General features: G+C 42.5%; 1 protein-coding gene across 7 annotated transcripts in view; it reads right to left on the minus strand.

Moving 5' to 3' along the window:
• TBC1D4 (TBC1 domain family member 4) overlaps positions 1–13,205 on the minus strand; it is a gene marked incomplete at both ends in the record, with an annotated part of 205,081 nt that extends 191,876 nt beyond the window's left edge. For all 7 annotated transcript variants that reach the window (XM_080690091.1, XM_080690090.1, XM_080690089.1 and 4 more), the window contains one exon: positions 12,702–13,205. In XM_080690091.1, coding sequence (XP_080546217.1) covers positions 12,702–13,205 — 504 coding nt within the window. The remainder of the gene's footprint in view (positions 1–12,701) is intronic.
• Positions 13,206–22,204: the final 8,999 nt, after the last annotated feature.

The following is a 22,204-nucleotide window of genomic DNA, read 5'->3' on the forward strand; positions in this document are numbered from 1 at the left end:
CAATCTTTTTTTTTTTTTTTTAGGATGCTGGGGAATGAACCCAGGGGCATTCTACTGAGCTATACCCCTAGTCCTTTTTATTTTTTATTTTGAAACAGGGTCTTACTAAAAGCCTCGCTAAGTTGTTAAGACTGGCAATGAATCTATGACACCCCTGTGTTAGCCTCCCAAACACTGGGATTATAGGTGTGTACCACCACACCCAGTTTAGCAACCTTTTGTGTGTGATAATGGGGATGGAACCCAGGGGCATTCTACCTCCGAGCAACACCCCCAGCCCTATTTTTTATTCTTTATTTTAAAACAGGGTCTCACTGAACTGCAAAGGGACTCCCTAAGTAGCTGAAGCTATCCGTGAAATGCAATCCTCCTGTCTCAGCCTTCCAAAGGCTGGGATTACAAGCATGCGCCACCACACCCATCAGCAACACTTTTTGATAAACTAATCAGTTCAAAATCGTCACTTGAATTATAAAGATCTAAGTATAAAAATAGCATTCATAATTGTCTTCCATGGTGGCAGCATGGCTATTAAAAATAAATCATCTGAAATATGTCAGCAGCTAAAAAATTATAGGGCACATATATGCTGGTGCCCATTGTCAACACCCAGAATGAATTCTGTTCCCAGAAGAAAAATCAAAGCAAAAGAGATTTTCAGACAAACTATTAATTAGTAAAATCACATGCACAAAAACTGGTTCCTATGTAAACATGGTAATGTTTTTTCATGACTCAAATCCAATATCAACAAATTTCAACTCTATTCCGTGTACACATTGTAGCTGGTCCCTTTGCCTAATGACTTGAGTTTATCCCCCTCCAGAAAACAAACTTAGTAAACAGGCAAATGTGTTAGGAAACTGTCTTATTTACATGGTTTTTGCTTGAATAAGTGGCTATATTTGCTGTTTTAAGCGACGCACCATCAACAATATCTATGTCTTAAGGCCAGTTTAGTAAGGGAAAGCAGGTTTTCAGTGATCATTTGACCATCATGAAAGACAATGGCAAAACTGAGAAACTCATAATTAGACATCCACTACTTCATCAAGGGAGTCAAAGAAGAGGGGCTCAGAGCCCAATACCAGAAGGCAGCGTCCTGCCCCATGGAGGGCAGGAAGGACACAAGGCTTACAAAATGTGGAAACCAGTATTTCTCAGAGGTAACTGGCCTAGGAAGCAGGCAAAAATGCCCTTTTGGAGGAGGGCTGGAGTTATAGACCGGAGGCCAGTATTTGTAGCTCGTGACTATGGCACTCTTTAGTTTTTCCTAAAAAAACTAAATTATCATTCTTTATAGTATTTTTTTCCTTAAAAAAAGAACCCCAACCTTGAGAATACTGCAGAAAATGAATACCATCTAACTTACAGTTTAGTTCATGCTCCAGAGGCCACTGAACAGTATAATTGACGTCTCCAAGACTATTATTACAAGTCTTAGATAAAATAAATGCAAGGGCAGAGATTATTCTGTCACAAGGGCATGCTGTTTTTGCAAATAAATCCAGGACACAAATTCTACCTCATAGGTCAATAGTTCACTGTGGACATGGGCCATAGGCTTTTCTTTGTCATACCTGACCTCACCGAAATAGATCTCCTCCTCCTACATTCCCTTTTTTAAGGTAAAAAGAGCTAGCCAGCTAAGCCTGGTGCAGGCCTGCCAATCTGAGACAGGAGGATGGCAGGTTCAAGTCTAGCCTCAGCAACTTAGCAAGACCCATTTAAAAAAATAAAAATAAAATATAAAGTGGGAAAGCAGTTCCCATTTTCTTTCTTTCTTTCTTTTATTTTTTTTTTCTTGAGGGTCTGGGGATGGAACCCAGGGGCATTCAACCTCCAAGCTACACTCCCTGCCCTATTTTTTTTATTCTTTTAAATTTGAAACAGGGTCTCACTAAGTACCTGAGGCTGTCCGAAAACCTTGATCCTCCGATCTCAGCCTCCCGAATGCTGGGATTACAAACGTGTGCCACCACGTTTGTAAAAGCAGTTCCCATTTTAAAATATAAAATAAAATGGGAAGGAAATGGTAGTTTCAGATTTGGCAGCAAAAACTTACACAAGTCATGGTCAAGCACTGTGTAACTAAACAGCCTTCCGAATGGGATCATGTTTCCACTGAGAAATCTCAATAACTGAAGCAAACTAAAGCGGAAGAGTAATCCAGTTATTTCAAGGACACATTCACAAACCCACTCTGGCTGACCGTCTTCCATGTTCCCAATGCTCAGTTCACACAAGCCCTGGAGATGCCCATTCTCCCACTGGCAGCTTTACTAAACTTCCTGTGCTTTGATTAAGAGGAAGAAAAAAGCCATTTTCAAATTGGTCCACAAAATATTTCAGAAATTACATCCATTACTTATTTAAAATGCTTGCTTTATCATCCCACTTAGTATTATGAGCAGTATGATGTCTCTAAAATTATAATTCATGAGTAAATAATACTGTGCAAACAGAACCCAGGCACCACCTGTTAAAGACGTTAACTAAAGACAACACATTTGGGAACATACCTATACACCTGCCAATAGACTTTTAGCTTTGGCCCACTTCTGCTGGTGGAGTGAGGCATCCTGAGGGCAAGGACCAATTCTTATTTGAACCTCAGAGGGTGGAGTGAACCCTATTCTATTGGGTCTTGGGCACAGAACGATGACTAGATAAGAGTTTATATTCCAGAGGTGGTGACAGTACCTCCAAATCGTTGTTGTTATATTAGTGTCCAACTGTCCAAGAGGAAAACAACGAGATGACAGAGAAGTGAAAAACTGGGAAAGCTACCTACTTCAGATAGATAGTTACCGGAAACCAATCTGAAGAAGTGGAAGTCTGAAGGAGGGAAAAAGCTAAGCTACTGAACAAAATGGGAAACACATATGCAAAGGCTTGTTTTATTTTACTTATTTATTTACTTATTTGAATCCAGGGCAATTTTCCTCCAAGCTGCATTCCCAGCCCTACTTTACTTTTTATTCTGAAATAAAATAGACCTTGCTAAGTTGCTGAGGCTGGCCTCAAACCTGCGATTTTCCTGTCTCGGCCTGCTTGCAAAGGCTGTGAAAGAAATCCAAGAGCTGAGCTTGTTTGGGGAGGAAGTGAAGACCTGTGTGGTTGAAACGTGGCAAATGCGGGAGGGCGAGAGTTACTAATGAGACTAGGGAGACAACCGGGAGTTCAGTTATCCAGGATCACACAATAAATAATTTGCATATTATTCTGCCTGCTCAAAAAAAAAAAAAAAAACATGTTTGCAAAAATAAAGGCCACAGTTTGCCAACCCGTAGTCTGGAGCAGTACTTGTCAAAGGGTGAAACCCAGAACAGGAGGATCAACACCAGGACCATCAGCATTACCCGGGATCTTGTTAGATATGTAAACTCTGGACCTCACCCAGATTCGCTGAATCAGAAACTGTGGGGGGCAAGTGCTTACCCATCAGTACTGCAACAAATCCTCCAGGCTAATGGTGAGAATTTCTTGTCTAGAAAATATATATATAAAGTGATTAGCTAGCCGAGTGTGGCGGCGCACACTTGTCATCCTCAATACTTGAGAAGTTGAGACAAGAAGATCCTGGTTCAGGAACAGCCTCAGCTACTTAGGCCCTCTGCAACTTAGTGAGACTCAGTTTCAAAATAAAGAATTGAAAAATAGGGCTAAGGGTGGAGCTCGGAGGTATATGCCCCTAGGTTCCATCCTCAGTACCAAAAAAAAAAAAGTGATTAGCTAGGATTATTATTATGCATCTATTATTAATATAATTGATCTGGTTTCTAGAAGTTTAGGGTATGGTTCCCAAAGATAAAATAAGAAAATGTTGGATAATTATGGTCTATCAAGCAAAAGACAGGTAACAATCTTTGTTAAACTCTAAATTGGACTTAGTTGAGAATACTTGAGAAATTAAATATTGTTTTTATAGATTATTTCAAAGAACTCTTCTACTTTCTCAAGTATTAAGTTTAATTATGTCATGTTCAGACTCTACTTATTAAAATGAACAGTATAATTTCAAATATATAGCTTCAAACCAACTTCTAATAGAAAGGTTATATGTCAATTAACTTCCATATTCTTAATGGCATATAAACTATTAGTTGATAGTCTATTATTGTAAATAATAATATACTTTATTACCTGAACAGATAACAAATTTAACAAATGCCATTATTGTTTTAATAAAATAATTTGTACACTAGAATGATTAGGATTTATGGTGGAGGTTAAAACATAAATGGTAGACCACAAAATATACTACCATACTTTTCATATTGTTTTAATATTGTCATTAGAGAGTAGATCTAGATCTGCCTACTGGACCTGCCTTGAATTAGAGAAAAGAATTATAAATGGATATAGAGGCATCTTTCTATGGTCATGCCCTATGCATCATACTACTATGTTTAGGGCAACAGGGCTTTGCAAAATCCTGTATGAAAACAAAAATAAAACTTATATGCAAATGGTTAACACCCTTTGAAGGAATTAACAGGAAAGCCTAAGAACCAGACACCAAAATACTCTCAGATGTAAGATACTTCCATAACCAGTATGGTGGCTCATGCCAGTATTTGGAAGCATGAGACAGGAGGATTGCAGGTTGGTGGCCAGTCTTGGCAATTAAGTGGGAGCTTATTTCAAAATAATAATAATAATAATAATAATAATAATAATAATAATAAAATAGAGCTGGTGGTGCAGCTCAGAGATAGAATGTCCCTAGTTTCAATCCCCAATACCAAGAAGAAGAAAGAAAAAAAAAGAAGAAAAAGGAGGAGGAAGAGGAGGAGGAGGAGAAGAAGAAGAAGAAGAAGAAGAAGAAGAAGAAGAAGAAGAAGAACAACAACAACAACAACAACAACAACAACAACAACAAGCTTTCATTAAGCAGAAAGAAATCCAATGAGACATGCGGTATTGAAAAAAATAACTAAGACAGGTGTGGCTGGCATTTGTTTTTGTCCAGATTTCACAATCCATTTCTAAAAATGTACATGAAGGTCCAATTTGATATATATAAGACATGATTTTGAGATACAAAAGACTAGATGTGCTCAATCCAAAGCACCACACTTGACTAGAATCTGGCATTCACTGAGTAGTCTGGCTGCTCACAGATCGTCTAAGATGGACAGTGACATGTTTCATGGTTCTAACTTCAAGAATTTTAGAACTTCATGTGAAAATTCACAAAACTTAAAAGTGAAGACTATTCAACTGGTCAAGGGCATCCACAAAATAAAGAACTAGAACAGTAAATTTAGGTTTCTATTTTTAGCCAGAAAGATTCCATTACTTGGAGATCCTCTTTCCAACCCCAACATCTTGCAAGAAATGAAACTAGGGAGAGATCAGCAACTTTGAAAACAATAATAACTTTTATATCCTTATAGTGGGGCTATACAAACTTAAGATCATCAACTCAAGAAATTAAACAACCAAAATTTTAATCTCAGGTTTTGTCTTTCTGCCATCTAATCACGGGTACCAAAAAAAAAACATATTAAATAACATCTGAAAATTTAGATCCAGAGCTTGTGCACTATTTAGATCTTTTAAAGATAAATTAAGGCCAGGCGTGGTGGCACACACTTGTAATCCCAGCTCTTCTGAGGCTGACATAGGAGGATTGCTCAGGTTCGAAGCCAACCTCAGCTACTTAATGAGGCTCTTGGCAACTTAGTGAGACCCTGTTTCCAAATAAAGTTTAAAATAGGTCCATATAATAGGTCTGGAATCCAGGGACATTGCTATCTTCCAACCCTATTTTATTTTATTTTATTTTATTTTTTTTTTTTTTTTTTTTTTTTGGTCGTACTAGGGGTGGAACCCAGAGGCTTTCTACCTCCGGGCTATACTCCCAGACCTATTTTACATTTTATTTGGAAACAGGGTCTCACTAAGTTACTGAGAGTCTCACTAAGTAGCTGAGGCTGGCTTCGAACCTCCGCGATCCTCCTGTCTCGCCTCCCAAGCGCGGGGATTACAAGCGTGCGCCACCACACCCGGCTTTTTATTTTTATTTTAAAACAGGATCTTGCCAGGTAGATAAAAGTCTCACTATTTGCTGAAGTTGTCCTCGAACCTGCCATTTTTCTGTCTCAGCCGCTCAGGTACTGGGATTACAGGTGCGCACCACCATACCAGGCTGGTAGATAGCTTTGTCAAGTGCAAAGATTACTCCTGTAATCCCAGTACTCTGGGGCATTGCAGATTTGAGGTCAGTCTTATCCACTCAGGGAGGCTATCAGCAACTTAGTGAGACCCTGTTTCAAAATAAAAAAATAAAATAGTGCTGGAAGTGTAGCTCTGAGGTGGAATGCACTTGGATTCAATCCCCAATAACACACACACACACACACACACACACACACACACACCCCTCAGAAATCAAAAAAAGAAAAAAGAAGTAAATAGAATTGTTTCCAACACTTATTTAGGCTGGCCATCATCTGACTCACCAAATTTCCCAACTCTATTATTTTTGCCCAATTTCCTTAATAGCCAGTATATCAAACATACTAATAGTTTTCTGACTTGTACTTTTGTCTATGACACAAATAATATACTGAATAATCTTAAAAGTTCACTGAGATCATCAGTTTCCTCACCAAGCAATTAATTTGCTCATTCCACACTAGGAAAACGGCATTTGAATGAAGTATGTTGTACTGAACACAGTTTTTACTTAGGATGCAAATAAAGCATTCATTTTGCAGAAACTATCATAATTTGACATTAGGATCTGTGCCCCCACAAAACGAATGACTCAGTCCATCTACAAAACTTAACATTTGTGGCTGAAAGGCATATCTTTTATTCAATACATGCATGGTCTCATAATGCTAGTAAAATCATCCCCATCTAGGGAAGAAGCCACTAAACAAGGGCTTCCCCCAAATTCTAAAGTTTGATCTCATTCCTCCTCATACCTTAAACTTTCAGGTCTGAGAATGAGTACAAAAATAACCAAGAGAACAGAAGCAGTGCTATCACCAACCAAATGAACTCGCTCATTTAGGGCAATGGTTCTGAAACTATATTCCCTAGGCCGGTGGTCTAAGCATCGCCAGGAAGAGCAGAATTGAAGGAAGGGATCCACGGTTTAACAAGCCCTCCAGGTGATGTGTCACAGGCTCAAGTTTGAGAACTTCTGGTCTATGAGGGTCCATTATAGTCAATCTTCCACTCCTATCATGGTAAGGAGCGCCTCTGCAGCCGCGAAGCTGCACCCTCAGGTTATTACCTTTACCCAAAAAACCGGACTCAAGATTTTCTCATGGGGTCAATGCAAATTAACCTCCACTCAGGATCAAGGGAACAGAGAACAATAACAACAACAACAACAACAACAACAACAACAACAACAACAACAACAAAAATGATTATAGCTAACAAGAAAAGAAACAGATCTGCCATCAGAAAGCAGAGAGAAGAAAAGAGATAAAAACTTCAGGATTTCTATTTCTCTGGTCTTCTGACTGGTATAGTCCCAAAGCCACTGAAGAATTATGAAATGATCTTGTTAAATACATTGAAAAAATGATTTTGAAATCTTGCTACATAGCCGGGCGTGGTGGCAGACGCTTGTAATCCCAGCGCTTGGGAGGCTGAGACAGGAGGGTCGCGCAGATTCGAAGCCAGCCTCAGTCGGTTTAAGAGACTCTTTTTCCAAATAAAATATAAAATAGGTCTGGGAGTGTAGCCCGGAGGTAGAAGGCCCCTGGGTTCCATTCCCAGTACCACCAAAAAAAAAAAAAAAAAAGAAGAAGAAGAAGAAAAAGAAAAAAAATCATGCTACTTGAATAAAGGCTAGACAATAAATACTTTTTTTTTTTTTTTTTTTTTTTTTTGGTGGTACTGGGGTTCCTGGAAACGCTTCTACCTCCAGGCTACACTCTCAGACCTATTTCTTATACAGGGTCTCTTAAGCCAGTGCACGTGGCTGGCTTCAAACCTCCTCGATCCTCCTGTCTCTGCCTCCCAAGCGTGGGGATTACAAACGTGCACCACCACACCTGGCTAGACAATAAATACTTTAAGAGGAACAATAAAACTATAGATTCAGCTGGGCACAGTTGCACACACTTATAATCCCAGCATTTGGGAGGCTGAGACAGGAGGATCGCAGCTCATGGATAGCCTCAGCTACTGAGTGAGGCCCTTTGCAACTCAGTAAGACCTGGTTTCAAAATAAAGAATAAAAAGTAGGGCTGCGAGTGTAGCTCAGTGGTAGAATGCCCCTAGGTTCCATCCCCAGTACTGCAAAAAAAAAAAAAAAAAAAAAAAAAAAAAAAAAACCTACATATTCAGAGAATGAACTGGTGCTAAATTCATTACTTTAGTTTTAAGAACACAATTTATAAAATCTCTTTATAGTCATTCTTGCAAGCTTCAAGAACTATGTATAAAAACACAACCAATGAGAACTATATCTACCATGATTTGTCTTTTAAATGATTTATTCTATAATTATGAAATAAAATCATGCTGTTAGTCATGTGCAAATGCTAATTGACAACTTTAATATTTAATCCTTATAAACAACAGCTGCTTTATTTTTATTATAACATATGCATAACATATTTTTTGTTTTGTTTTGTTTGCTTGGTTGGTTGGTTTTCTGTTTGTTTTTGTGGTACTGAGCTTTCTACTTCTGAGCTACTCCCCCAGCCCTATTTTATTTTTCATTTTGAAACAGGGTCTCATTAAGTGACTGAGGACCTCATTATATTGCTGAGTCTGGTCTCCTATCTCAGCCTTCCAAATATTGGGATTATAGGCACGTACTACCTTATCCAGCTAAAATAACTTTTTTAATAGGGAAATTGATGTAATACCATACAGTCTCTCTCCCTTTCTCTCTCTCTCTCTCTCTCTCTCTCTCTCTCTCTCTCTCTCTCTCTCTCTCTCTTTCTTTTTTTATGGTACTGAGGATGGAACCCAGGGGCATTCTACCTCCAAGCTACACCCCCAGCCCTATTTTTAGTCTTTTTATTTTTGAAACAGAGTCTCATTGAGTTGAGAAGGGCCTCGCTAAGTAGCTGAAGCTGTCCGCGAACTGCAGTTCTCCTGTCTCAGCCTCCCGAATGCTGGGATTACAAGCGTGCGCCACCCCGCCTGGCTTACAGTCTGTTTCTGAAAGTAGATAAACATTAAGTATGTGTAGGCTATTAGTTCCTACCCTAGATGGTTAAGAAATCAGATGTTTTTTGGTTCCTCAACTAGTTTTAAGTCAACAACTCGATTTATGCCAGTGGGATTTGAAAGTGTATGCATACTTAGGTCCTTTTCTAGTTCAAATATCCAAGTTAGGCTGCAGTGTGCGCACCTCAACATTCCTCCTGTATAAGACTGCATAAGCCTGAGTAAATAGGAACCAATATGTGTTGCACATACTTGACCCCACTTCTTTGCCCCCGTGCAGGATGCCCTTCTGACTGAGGGCTTCTCCTAACACACATCCTTAAACTGGCTCTGCCCCACCAGAGAGGTGTGGAGCCAGAGGGCACATCACCATGGCAACTCCCCACAAGAGACCCAAGCTATTGGCATGGCACTCTCAGCTCTGAGGCCACATAGAGATCCACGCTCAAAAAAAGATATCTGAGTAGATATTCTGCAAAACAGTATCCTTTTCTATTAGAAAACACTATCTCCCAACACAGAGGCTCAGCATGAAAACAAACTGTGCCACTTAGCTATGGCGCACATTGTTCCAGTTTGTCCTGAGGGTCCGGGTTTACTTTCTTATACTTGCGTCAGTGGTGATATCCCCTGTCGTGATAAAAAAAAAAATGCCCCAGATCAATAAAGTTTACCATCACCCTACAGAGGAGACCATTGCAGAAGAGACCAGCATGAGAGGAAAACCAGGGGCAAGCTCGCTGGGAGATGTTTGCAGGCTCACGGCTCTACGTCACTTTCCATACTTTGTTCCATGCACACAGAAAACAGGAGACTCTTAACAATGATCTCAAGTCCAAGTAAATAATTCTCCACTTCAAATGCAGGACTCAGGACAAAGCGAACAGCAGGTCTTCTTCCTTCTGATTTCAAGGGCGCCCGGACCCCTCCAGAGCCTGCTCCAGTATAAGGCACACTACTGGGTGATGAAAATGTGTCTGACCGCAGAACCACCGCTTTGGGGGTGTTACTTGTAAATTCTCCAAAAACAGTGGTCCCAACTCTCCCTCCTTCATGGGAACCACGTGGAGGGGACTCACATGCCCAAAAGGAAATGTGGCCAACAGCACACAGTGTTGATATTGCACTCATCCACTCGACAAATATTTATACCAAAGGTCAAGAGTGGCGGCCAAAGATCTCCAAAGCCAATCCTCATGTGTGTATTGTTTTGCTCAGAAGGGATTCTTTAATGTTCAAGATTATTTGCCAATACTTTAAAACTTCAGCCACACATGAAAATTCTGATTTCTTCGCTCCCTTGAGAAATGGGAAGGTCAGGCAACACTGAGCTGCTCTGAATTCACTCCTCTCAGTGGAGAGAAGAAGCACCTGGAGGAAGATTCCCTCCTGCAGGCCACCAAGGCCTGGCCTCAGCCCTAGTCCCAGCCCCTGGAGTTTGTAACCTCCATTAAGGGCTGGGTATAATCCCCAAGGGGACCACATCTGGCCTCCAAATTAACCATTCTCTGCCAGGGATTCTCTAGGGTCCAAGTAAATAAGAATCCATACCTTCAGATAAAGGATTTACATATACTCTTATTGAGAAATAACAATAAACAGGGAAGTGTCTTTTTTTCCTTTTATGAGAAAGTCATATGGCTTCCACTGCTACCACTGGACTTAAAGGGGGGAAATGAGCCTAACCAGGTTCTTTATAAAGTAATAGCACATTTCACCTCTAATACTTCCACAGTTAACGGAGGAATAAAAGAGAATGTTTTGCATTGGCTGCTAAGTCCAGGAAGGACTCAACAGCCACTGTAGAGAATTCAAGGTGGCATAATCCACCAAGAACCAGGAAATCTCTCTTAAGAGTCCTGGAAAGAAATGCAATGTTTTCCTCCTTATGGCAAGAACATATTTTTATACAATAAAGATGGTGGTAACTTTCAGACACTTTCCAATTTCATCATATGCAAAAGCTAAAAATAAGTTTTGAACAAATGAGCATAAGATGAAATTCACTGAATCATGGTTGGGATTTGGGGAGAATGTGTAGTGAGGTATCCTGCCGTAAAGGTAACCATGGTTGTAACTTTTAATTGCTCTCTTCACACAGGGAGTATTCCAAAATTTTAGAAAATAACTAACAAAATCGGTAGATGCACTTTTATTTTTTCAGTTCTACTATGGGCCTTTAAGTAAGTATTATAGACCTTTTTCACAGAAAGTTTTTTAATTAAAGACACTACAACTATAAAATAAATTAAAGCTTAAGCCAGGCGTGGGGGCACACACTTGTAATACCAGTACTTGGGAGACCAAGACAGGAGGATCTCAGGCTAGCAGCCAGCCTCAGCTATTTAGTGAGGCCTCTGCAATTAGTGAGACCCAGTTTCAAAATAAGGAATTAAAAAAAAAAAAATAGGGCTGGGGGGTGTGGCTTGAAGGTAGAATTCCCTTGGGCTCAATCACTAGTACCACACACAAAAATTAAAGCTTTATATATAGGATGTTTTTCTCATCTATTATTAATTTCTCAACTAGCAAAAAGAACACCACATGGTTCAACATGAGACTTTATTTATTTATATTTACACAACCCTATTTTCCTAATGAACCTAAAATACTTTGCCAACATCAAATAATCATTTTACAACAGGACTTCGGGGACTTTTAATATTGTTTAAAAAAAATAACTACACTTTTTTTTTCAAGGCTGTTTTCAAAGGCACAATCACTGTGGCAAAGTTTTTCCTGTCCCTGTTAGATAAGGGCTGTACCTGTTTTTAAGGAAGTAAAAAGTTCAGTTTAATAACAGAACACTTCAGTTTAGTAAACTATGGGGGGAAAGTTAATAACAAAAATGGCCAAAAAAAAAAAACAAAACAGTTTCTAAAATGGCACTTGAAACCTCTACTACAACACTGATTTGTAAGTCACCCAAGTTTGTATTGATTTTTGTCTCCACTGGGTGTGTAAAACAACTGGAAATAAAGTTTTCTTCCCGCCTGACATCCAAAAACAGGCTACTAGGTTGACAGAGTGACAGTCTAGTAACTTTCCCGTAAGCCTGGCTCTGAAATCAAACCGTCTCCGGACACCTGCAGGTGCTTGGGTACCGATGACACTACCGGTCAAATGGGTTAAGGTGCAGGACCAGACCAGACTGACAACTGGGGCCTCTAGGAACCCAACCCTCTCCACAGTCCCCAATTACACGCACACGTGCACACGCGCAAACACCAGCCAGAGCCAGCTCCAGCCACACCGCGGGGCTCCTCCGGGTTCCCGCTTCTCCAGGGGTCCCCCTCAGATGCGCCAGCACCTCCGGGATGCGGGGACGGTTCCCCGCCTCCATCCTCTTCCCCAGCAACCTCGGGCCACCTGCCCTGCCGGGACCGCCTTCTCTCCACTCCCATGTCCCGGGAGAGAGGGGCGAGCGAGCGCTCGGGGGCCACGTGGAGCGCGTGCCAGCAGCCCCGCCACCGTGCATCTTTAAAAGTGGGGTCCCGGCGCCTTGGGCTCGGATCTCCCACCTCCCACCCCGACCCCGGACTTGCCTGGTTGGGGTCTGTGGCACGGAAAACGTGGCAGGCCATCTGCGACTCGGGGTCGTCGGGCTGCGCCTTGATCAGGTAGGCGAAATAGGTGAGGTCGTGGCTGTTGTGGATGAAGCGCGAGATGTGGTGCGCCTTGTGCTCGAAGATGAACACGGCGGGGTTGGGCTGCGCGGCCGCGGGGCCGGCGCCCCCCGCAGCCCCGGAGCCGGAGCCGGGCGCGGGGACGCAGCGCAGCAAGGGCGCGCTGAGCACCAGCAGGACCTCGCGGGCCGCGGGCGCCCCGCAGCCGCCCGCCTCGGGCTTCTGGCTGCGCCGGCGGATCTCGGCCATGAGCCAGGGCAGCATGGGCAGCGTGGCCCTGCGGTCCAGGCACGACCCTCCCACGTACCACAGCCGGAACCGCTTGTCGCCCGGCTTCCCCGGCCCGGGCTGCACTGGGGACCCCGGCTCGGGCTCCAGCGGGTGCGCGAAAGGCTCATCCTGAATGCAGCTGGGCGGCTCCATAACTCGCGCCCGGCGAGGGCCCCGGGATGGGAGGCGGCCAGGCGCACCGCGCCCCCCACTCTCGCTCCTGGAGCCGCGGCCCAAACTGTGCCCAGGGGCGCCCCGAACTCCGCGCTTCAGCGGCCCTGCCCCATGCGGCACTTGCCTGCCGGGGCGCGGCGCGGAGCTGGGGCTGCAGGCACCCGGGCGAGCGCGGGCTAAAGCGGCATGCCCCTGCCTCGGGCCCCGATCCCCTCCCCGCCGCCCTCCAGCCCGCTGCCCGCTGCGGCCGCCGCGATCGCCCGGGCAGGCGCTGCGAGCCTGGGCGGGGAGCGGGCAGTGGGCGGGAGGCACGCGGGGCGGAGCTGACTCCTAGCAGGGTGACCGGCTGTCACCTGGAAGGTCGGGCCGCCGGGCTGCGGCGCGCACGGTCCCCGGGAAGAGCCTGCGAGAACTATTCTGCTGGAAAATAACAAAAACAAAACGTGGCCTCGCCGGGGCCGCTCCTCCTCCCGCGCCGCTGCAGCCCAGCTCGCTGCTCCTCCTCCTGTTCCCGTCCCTCCCTCACTCCTTCCTTCCTTCCTTCCAGCCTGTTTCTTTAATCGGGCTGCTACCCCACCTCCAGTCCGGAGGGTGGAGAGCGGAGCCTGCAGAAGCTTATCTGTGCAGCCGCCTCTCCGCCTCTTCCTCCCGCCTCCGCCCCTCCAACTCGCCCCGGGAGCAGCTGCCCCAGCCAGGCGGGCACTGCCCGGCGCCGCGCGGCCTCTCTGCTGCCCCCTGCAGAGACCTCGCGCCATGGGGCGTTGGGATTTGTCTTAACAGGATTTGCTTAGTTTCTATTCCTTCTAAAACCTGTATATTTGTTTTCTGCTATTCGTGTTCTAAATCATTATGATAAAGTATTTTAACTGCAATTTCACTTAAAATATTAACATAGTTTGACATAAGTCTTTGTAATAGAGGGAGGGAGTGTCTTTGGCCTTAGTGGGGATCAGAACTCAGAGCCTGGTGCACACTTAGGAAATGTCTTTTGCAGAGCATGGGGTCAAATTCAGAGCTTCATAGACCCCAGGCAAGAGTCCTAATCGGACTGCTAAGCTACACAAGCCCCCTTCGTAGTTCCTAATGTGGCCAACTTCATAAAATATGGGAAAAATATGATTTGTTGTATATATATATATAAATATATGTGTATATATATGCAGATATTTCTAGTTTACAACAAGTATAGATCTCTCACTCTTTTATACGTGGAAATACATAGTTCCAAAAATATTACAGGTGTATTATGATCATTATAAGGTGTGTGTGTGTGTGTATTTACTGAGTTTGAACCCAGGAGTATTCTACCTACAAGCTACACTTTCCAGCCCTATTTTGTTTATTTAGTTTATTTTCAAACAAGATCTTTCTAGATTGCTAAAGGTCCCACCAATGATCATTATAACTTTAAAATAGAAAGGTAGAGAAGTATTTCTTTTCCCATTTTAGCAAATGATACTCATTCTCTCTTACTGAGTGATAATTCAGAATTCATTGAGAAATAAACACAAAATAAATAGAAAGGACACTGAACATTCTGACTCTCTCCCAAGTACTTTTAGGAAGAATGAAGAAGGAATACCTCGGTTGCTCCTTGCTTTTGAGTTTAATGGTATTCTTACTCTCTCTACAGCCCTGGGTCACTGTTTCCTTCTACTTATGTAGGATCAATACAATCAACTTCCATTATTCCCATGTTGAGTTTCTTGAAGTACCCCAGAGGCCTCTTATTAAAAAGTATACAGCCTCCAAGATGGAGATTATATTAATTGGTTGCATTAAAGTCATTTGGTTTAACCACTCAAAAAAAAAAAAAAAATCTACGTTGCCGGGCGTGGTGGCACACGCTTGTAATCCCCGCGCTTGGGAGGCGGAGACAGGAGGATCGCGCAGGTTCGAAGCCAGCCGCGTTCGCTGGTTTAGGAGACCCTGTTTCTAAATTAAAAAAAAAAAAAATAGGTCTGGGAGTGTATCCCGGAGGTAGAAGGGCTTCCAGGAACCCCAATACCACCGAAAAGAAAAAAAAAATCTATGTAGAAAATAGACCCATCTATTTTTGAGCAATGAAAAGTTCCAAGAAGTAGACCGAGACCTCTTAGAATCTTACCAGAACCTTACCAGAAACTCTCTTACACGGATCTGATTTCCCTAAGCTGCACATCTGAGACTTATGAAAGAGAAAGAAAACAGCAAAGATCAGGAAAAGACACAGACGTCTTGTAGCTTCCACAAAATCAACCAGCCTGAGGGCTAACATTGAATTTGGAACATCAGTAAGCACGTTCCCATTGGCATGATAAAGTGCAGCAACAAAGAACAAACTTCCCCTTATTAATAAAAAAAAAAGCAGAATTGTCTTGTCTTTCATTATATGATGTGCTGAAGTAGGATTGCTTCCCACTCTGGGTTGCCCAGAGCCTTTTTTTGCAGTGTCTCTGTGATATGTATCTTCCTGTATATTAATGAGCATGGTCACTGGTTAGCAATATCTGACCCTAGCTGCATCCTGACACATGGGAAGATGGCTCTTTCTGCTCCCCTGAAGTTAGCTATGGTCAAAGGACTTTTTTGACAGTGGCCCCAGTGAGTTAAGGTCACATCTTGTGTAGAAGCATTTAATGGCCAGTAAAGTAACCAGAGCCTGGCCCACTCTTGCTCTCCAGTGGTCATGGTAAAACGACACATAAAAACATGGTAAAAACAGGATGTGGAGGCGCCTGGTGAGCAGAGCCAGAATGCTGAACCCCCACATTGGGCAGCCATCCTACAGCATCTCCCAAGCACAAAGTAGACCCCTCATGTGTAAGAAATAGACTTCAGTTCTCTTAAGCCACTGAGGTTGTGGACTGGTTTGCTACCTAGCCCATTACATAAAATCTTTAAACCCTAATACATGCTTGTTTATTTGGTTTTTTGATTGATTGGTTAGTTGGTTGGTTGGTTTTTGTGGTACTGTAAGTTGACCCCAGGGGCATTCTACCTCCTATCTACACTCCCAGCCCTTTTTATTTTTTGTTTTTAAAACAGGATCTAAGCCGGGCGTGGTGGCACACACTTGTAATCCCAGCATTTGGGAGGCTGAGACAGGAGGATCGCGGTTCAAAGACAGCCTCAGCTACTTAGTGAGGTCCTCTGCAACTTAGTGAGACCCTGTTTCAAAATAAAGAATACAAAAATAGGGGTGGGGGTGTAGCTCGGAAATCGAATGGCCCAGGTCCCATGCCCAGACCCACAAAAAAAAAAAAAAAAAGATAAATAAAATGGGATCTTACTAGGTTTCTGAAAGTCTTTCTCTTTCCTGAGGTTAGCCTCCAGCATGTGATCCTCCTGTCTCGGCCTTCCAATTACTAGAATTATAGGCCTGCACCACCCCATCCAGCTAAACCTTAGCACATGATTAATATGTTTTTTATACTTATTCATACATTTGACTTAGTATATACATGAACTGCATGTTAAGCTACTAGTTTCTTAACAGCATTGTTTCACATGTAGAATTTAAAGAATTGCGTGCACATAAAAAATACTCAACGTGTACTGATCTCTCGGATTTAGTAAAAGGTAAGAAGCTACAACTAAAATATCTGGTGGGTATTTCGCAGAACATGCAACTGTATAATGTTCACTAACTGGTCAGGAAATCGCTCTGTGTCTAGTCCACAGCCAATCTCACATACCTGCTTCCCAAAACACCCTAAAGAATAAGCTCGTGAAAGTCACTTCCAACAACCTGAAAGAAAACCTTTCCTGGGTCATCTCATACAAGTCTCTACATATGAGATCCAAAAGTGAACTTCATATGTATAGATTTTTTTAAGTACTCCTCTGATATTCCAATCTAAATTAATGATTCCAGTACTAATTTAAAGTTGTAAAACGCAGTCGATTCCCAGTTCAAAAGCAAATGCTACATGAGAAATATAATTGTCTGAGCTAGTGTTGATGGCGAAAAGTCGGGAGGATTTGTTTTCATCTTTTAACTTGTTTATTCACTTCTATGCACAAGAGTCCTCTTCTCTTCTCTTTTCTATTCCCTTCTCTTATCTTCCTTTCTTAAAACTCTCCAAAGAAAGATGCATTTCCAGCCAGGCATGGTGGTACACACTTGTTATCTCAGTACTGCAGAGGCTGAGACAGGAGGATCGCAGGTTCTCAGCCAGCCTCAGCTACTTAGGGAGGCTCTCAGCAACTTCGTGAGACCCTGTTTCAAAATAAAGAATGAAAAATAGAGCTGGGGGTGTAGCTCGGAGGTAGAATGCCCCAGGTTCAATCCCAGGAACTACAAAAAGATAAAGATACATTTCCTAAAGGGCAAAGCTCTAATCTTTCTAGTTCTAATTGCCTCTCCCCCTCTTCTACTCTCACACCTACCAACCTGTTTCCAGATGCATTACATACCCCTGTTTCCTGGGACTTCACTGGTTTCTTCTTTTCCTTTATTGTCTTTGCTTCCTATGCCATCCTACAACTTGAATTCCTCCATCCTTCCCTACCTAAAAATCTTCCACCTCAAACATCCCTCAACACTCAACTCAAGGGTCATGCCTTCTATGAAGATATTTCTTACTTCCCCAGCCAGTGTTAGCAGCTTTCTCTTCCTTGCTCCATGCTCTGTACATTCTGCTATTATAGCCCTTATGTTCTTTAGAATTCTCAGGTGATTGTGTTTCCCCCCCACAAAAAGAACATCCTCAGAGAATGATTGCTTGATTTGTCTTGGATATTCCTCCAACAGAAAGCACAGTAGCTGATAATTACTGAGTACTGAATAAATACTGAATGAATGAATGAGATGAATTGGGTAAATTGCTAAGTCAGATTAAAGAAAACAAACTGGGCACAGTGGCGCATGCCTAGAATTCCAGTACTTGGGAGGCTGAGGCAGAAGGATTGCAGGTTCAAGGCCAGTCAGTTTTAGCAAGACACCACTTTAAAATAAAAAGAGCTGAGAGTGTCGCTTAGAGGTATAATGCCCCTGGGTTCAATCCCCAGGATGGATGGATGGATGGATAGATAGATGGATGAATGGATGATAGATAAATAGATTAGATAGATAGATGATAGATAGATAGATAGATAGATAGATAGAGTTTTACTATCACAGAGGTGATATACCTATTATTTGATTAGTTAATTTCTGATTAGCATACTAAATACATGAACCAGCTAATGATAAAACATTAGAAAATAACAGATCGCCTCCCCCAGATTGTGACAGGGTTCTGGCTGGCCTGGTGAGCAGCTCAAGCACTGTGACTGAATAGGGCTCTGAGTGCCAACAGGATTGTGCCCCACAGTTCCCTGTGACCTTGCCCCAGCGCAGGCAGCTGTGGCATTCCAGCTCACAGCTTCAGGGAAAGGATGACACAGCAGAACACAGAGAACAAAGGACTCCATTCTTAGATGTCAGTCTCCAAAACTAAGACCTGGGCACCGCAAGGGATTTAGACTATCTGCTCTAAGAGTCTGCTGCTCTTGCTGTAGTTATTCAAGTTTCCCCCAAACTTGGAAGACGGAGAAGAAGGAAGAAGGAGCAAGAGGGGTAAGGTTCCGCAGCTCTCTGGAGAGGGGATCTTGGCTGTGCCTTCCTTCGCCGAGCTAGAGGATGCTGTAGAAACCCAAGCAGAAGCCTGTGCTGCCTCCTCCCACGAGGAGCCCAGAAACCTGCAAGACCTGAATTTTTCCCATCTCATGGAGAGAGAGCAGGAGAAGACAGGGGGAGGGGGCAGATAGGCAGAAGCCCTGTGTGGCAAGGGAGCAGCCGCCTGTCTTCTCATACAGCCAAGGGAGGAGTGTGCATGGGAGCCGCAAGGAACAGAAGCAGCCTTTTGTGGGAAAAGGATGACAAGGTCGTGGCACTGTTGACTGCTGCCTGGTTGCACCTGATAGGACAGAGTCAGGCCCAAAGTGACAATGCTCTAGGAGGTAATGGAGATCTAGAATCCAGCCCAGCCTGGAGCTGCAAGGCAGAGGCTCCAAAAAATAAAAATTTCTTTCCTTTTTTTTTTTTTTTTTTTTGTACTGGAGATTGAACCCAGAAGTATTTTGCCTCTGAGCTCAGAGCCCCCAGACCTTTTAATTATTTTCAAACAGGTTCCTCCTAAGTTGTTGAGGGCCTCACTAAGTTGCTGAGGCTGGCCTCAAACGTGCATCATATGCCCTATCAAGAAATGCTTTAAAAAAAGAAGAAAAAAAGTGGTTCAGGCATGGTGGTGCACACCTGAATTCCCAGTACATGGGAGGCTGAAGTAGGAAGATCACAGGATTGAGACCCTTAGCAACTGAGCAAGACCCTGACTCAAAATAAAATAATAAAAGGGCTGGGAGTGGAGCTAGGAGATAGAATTCCCCTGTGTTCAAACCCCAGAGGCAAAAAAAAAAAAAAAAAAAAAAGACAAAAGGAAGAAAGGAGTGTGTTTGTTGTTGGGCAGGAGAAAGGAAAGATGCCACAGAATATAAAGTATAATTAAATTGCTTCTTCATGTAATGGGTTGGCTTGGTATTCATGTTGGACTTGGTACTGAAAGACTTCTCACCATGGTAAATATATAAAGATGTTAGGTGCGATAGAAAAAAAGATAAGAGTCTAACTATGAAAACAGAGAAATTTCCAGACTTCAGTAATAAGGAGTTAAGCCAAAAGCAAAGTAATAACTGTGACAGCTGAAACCAACAGGGTCTAGAAATAGACTTCACTGGCCAGGGACAATATTTTAATGTCCATGTGGGATTAGAGATGAAACTCATACAAGTTGGGAGCTGAAACTGAGATCCCTGATTAGAAACAGAAGCCACTGACTGACAAGCTGTCTCCTCTACAAAACAGTGGAGAAAACTGCCACCAGCCATCCTGGGAAGTGGTGAAGAGTCTGGCACAGTCCAAATCAACCTCATGTGCATTGTGGGATAAATGGAAGGCAAGGAAACAATAGAAAGACACCTTGATGACTGAAGACATAAGATCTTTCTTGCATCTCCACAAACCGGTCACCGGATGACCCCGTCTTTCTTCATGTCCCAGCTCTGTTCTCTATGTTAGTCCCATTTTCAGCTACTATGGTGGGGTAGACCACAAAAATAGCTGTTTCTATCAGTAGTCTCACTGCTGTAATCCAAAACACCTGACCACCATGACTTAAAGGAAGGAAGGTATATTTGCTCACAGTTCTGGAGATTTCAAAGGTTCAGTCCATGTCAGGCCTGGTTATATGGACAGAGATCAGAGTATGCCAGTGGGAGGCAGACAGAGGAAGAGAATGAGTCCTCCACTCTCTCAGAAGCCAGAAAGTTAGCAAGGAAATTCAAAAACACAAGCAGTCCCCAAGGCCACACTCTCCAGGGACTCACCTCCTCCAGCCACACACCCCTTGCCTAGGACTTACTCAGTAAGTTAATTACAATGGATTTACCTACTGCTGAGATTACACCCCTCACAAATCAGCAACTTATTGAGGTCTTGTTAAAAATAAAAACTAGAAAAGGCTGAGGCCGGGCATGGTGGCACGCACTTTCTTGTAATCCCAGTACCTGGGAGGTTGAAACAAGAGAATCACATGGGTTCGATGCCTGCCTCAGCTACTTAGTGAGGCTCTCAGCAACTTAGTGAGACTCTGTTTCTAAATAAAATATAAAATAGGTCTGGGAGTGTAGCCTAGAGGTAGTAAGCCCCTGGGTTCCATCCCCAGTACCACAAATAAAAAAAGAAAAGAAAGGCTGAGGTTATAGATCAGAGGTAGAACATCTCTGGGTTCAATCTGCAATACCAATAAATAAATAAATAAAGTTTGTTAGACAAACTCTAAGAAGTTTTGAATCAGTTTTTATCAAAAATTCAGGGTATATAACACAAACTTAAAAATAAAAAATGCAGCCCGGCATTGTGGCACACACTTGCAATCCCAGCATTTGGGAGGCTGAGACAGAAGGATCACATGTTCACAGACAGCTTCAGCTACTTAGTGAGGTCCTTTGCAGCTCAGTGAGACCTGTTTCAAAATAAAGAATTAAGACTGGGGGTTTAGCTAGGAAGTAGAATGCCCCTGGGTTCAATTCCCAGTACTACAAAAAAAAATGCACCTTTATAGGGAACTTTGCAAAAATAATTATCTACTAATGAGATTACTTAATAAAAAGCACCAAAAGCCGGGCGTGATGGCACACTTTTGTAATCCCCATGCTTGGGAGGCAGAGACAGGAGGATCACGCAGGTTTGAAGCCAGCCTGGCTGGCTTAAGAGACCCTGTTTCCAAATAAAATATATATGTAAAAAATAGGTGTCTGGGAGTACTTGGAGGTTGAAGGGTTTCCAGGAACTCCAGTACCACCAAAAAAAAAAAAAAAAAGATAGAAAAAGTCAATAAATAAATAAAAAGCACCAAAAAAGATGGCCTAGGATATGTATATTTTACGCAGTGGGCTTGGCGGTGGGCAGCAGGTGAAAGAAACAAAAGTGATACCTGACAAATTGAAATACTCTAAGAAGCAATGTGATTGCCTCTAGATTAGTTACTAAATTTTCCCATCACTGCTACAATGTATATAAAAATTATTTAGACCACACAATGTATTTTAAGATTATGTTTTAACTCTACAGAAGAATTACTAATTTCCAGTTTAGATCACTAATTCAACAATATGGATTTGATTAAAATTTCACTCCTCTTTTAGCTACCCATTATGACATTTCTTGCTTTCATTTGCCCTTGTTAAGTGGTCTATTAATTTCTTTAAGTAAAAAAGATAAAAGTACAAGGCAGAACTCAGAAGCAGATCTCCAAACAAAAAGCTATTTTCCCCCTTATTAATTAAAAAAACAATAGAAGGAGTCTCGGAGCGGGGAAGCTAAAAAATCTATCTTGTTGTACCCTCCTCCTATAATAAAAGCATAGGAAAACACATTTTGTTTTAAAAACAGAAAAAAAATGTGACTAAATCTCATGTAAGATTATTAGAAAAAAAAGGAAAAAGGACATAATAAA

Source organism: Muscardinus avellanarius (genome assembly GCF_963383645.1).
Source record: "Muscardinus avellanarius genome assembly, chromosome: 2".
NCBI classification, from domain to species: Eukaryota; Metazoa; Chordata; class Mammalia; order Rodentia; family Gliridae; genus Muscardinus; species Muscardinus avellanarius.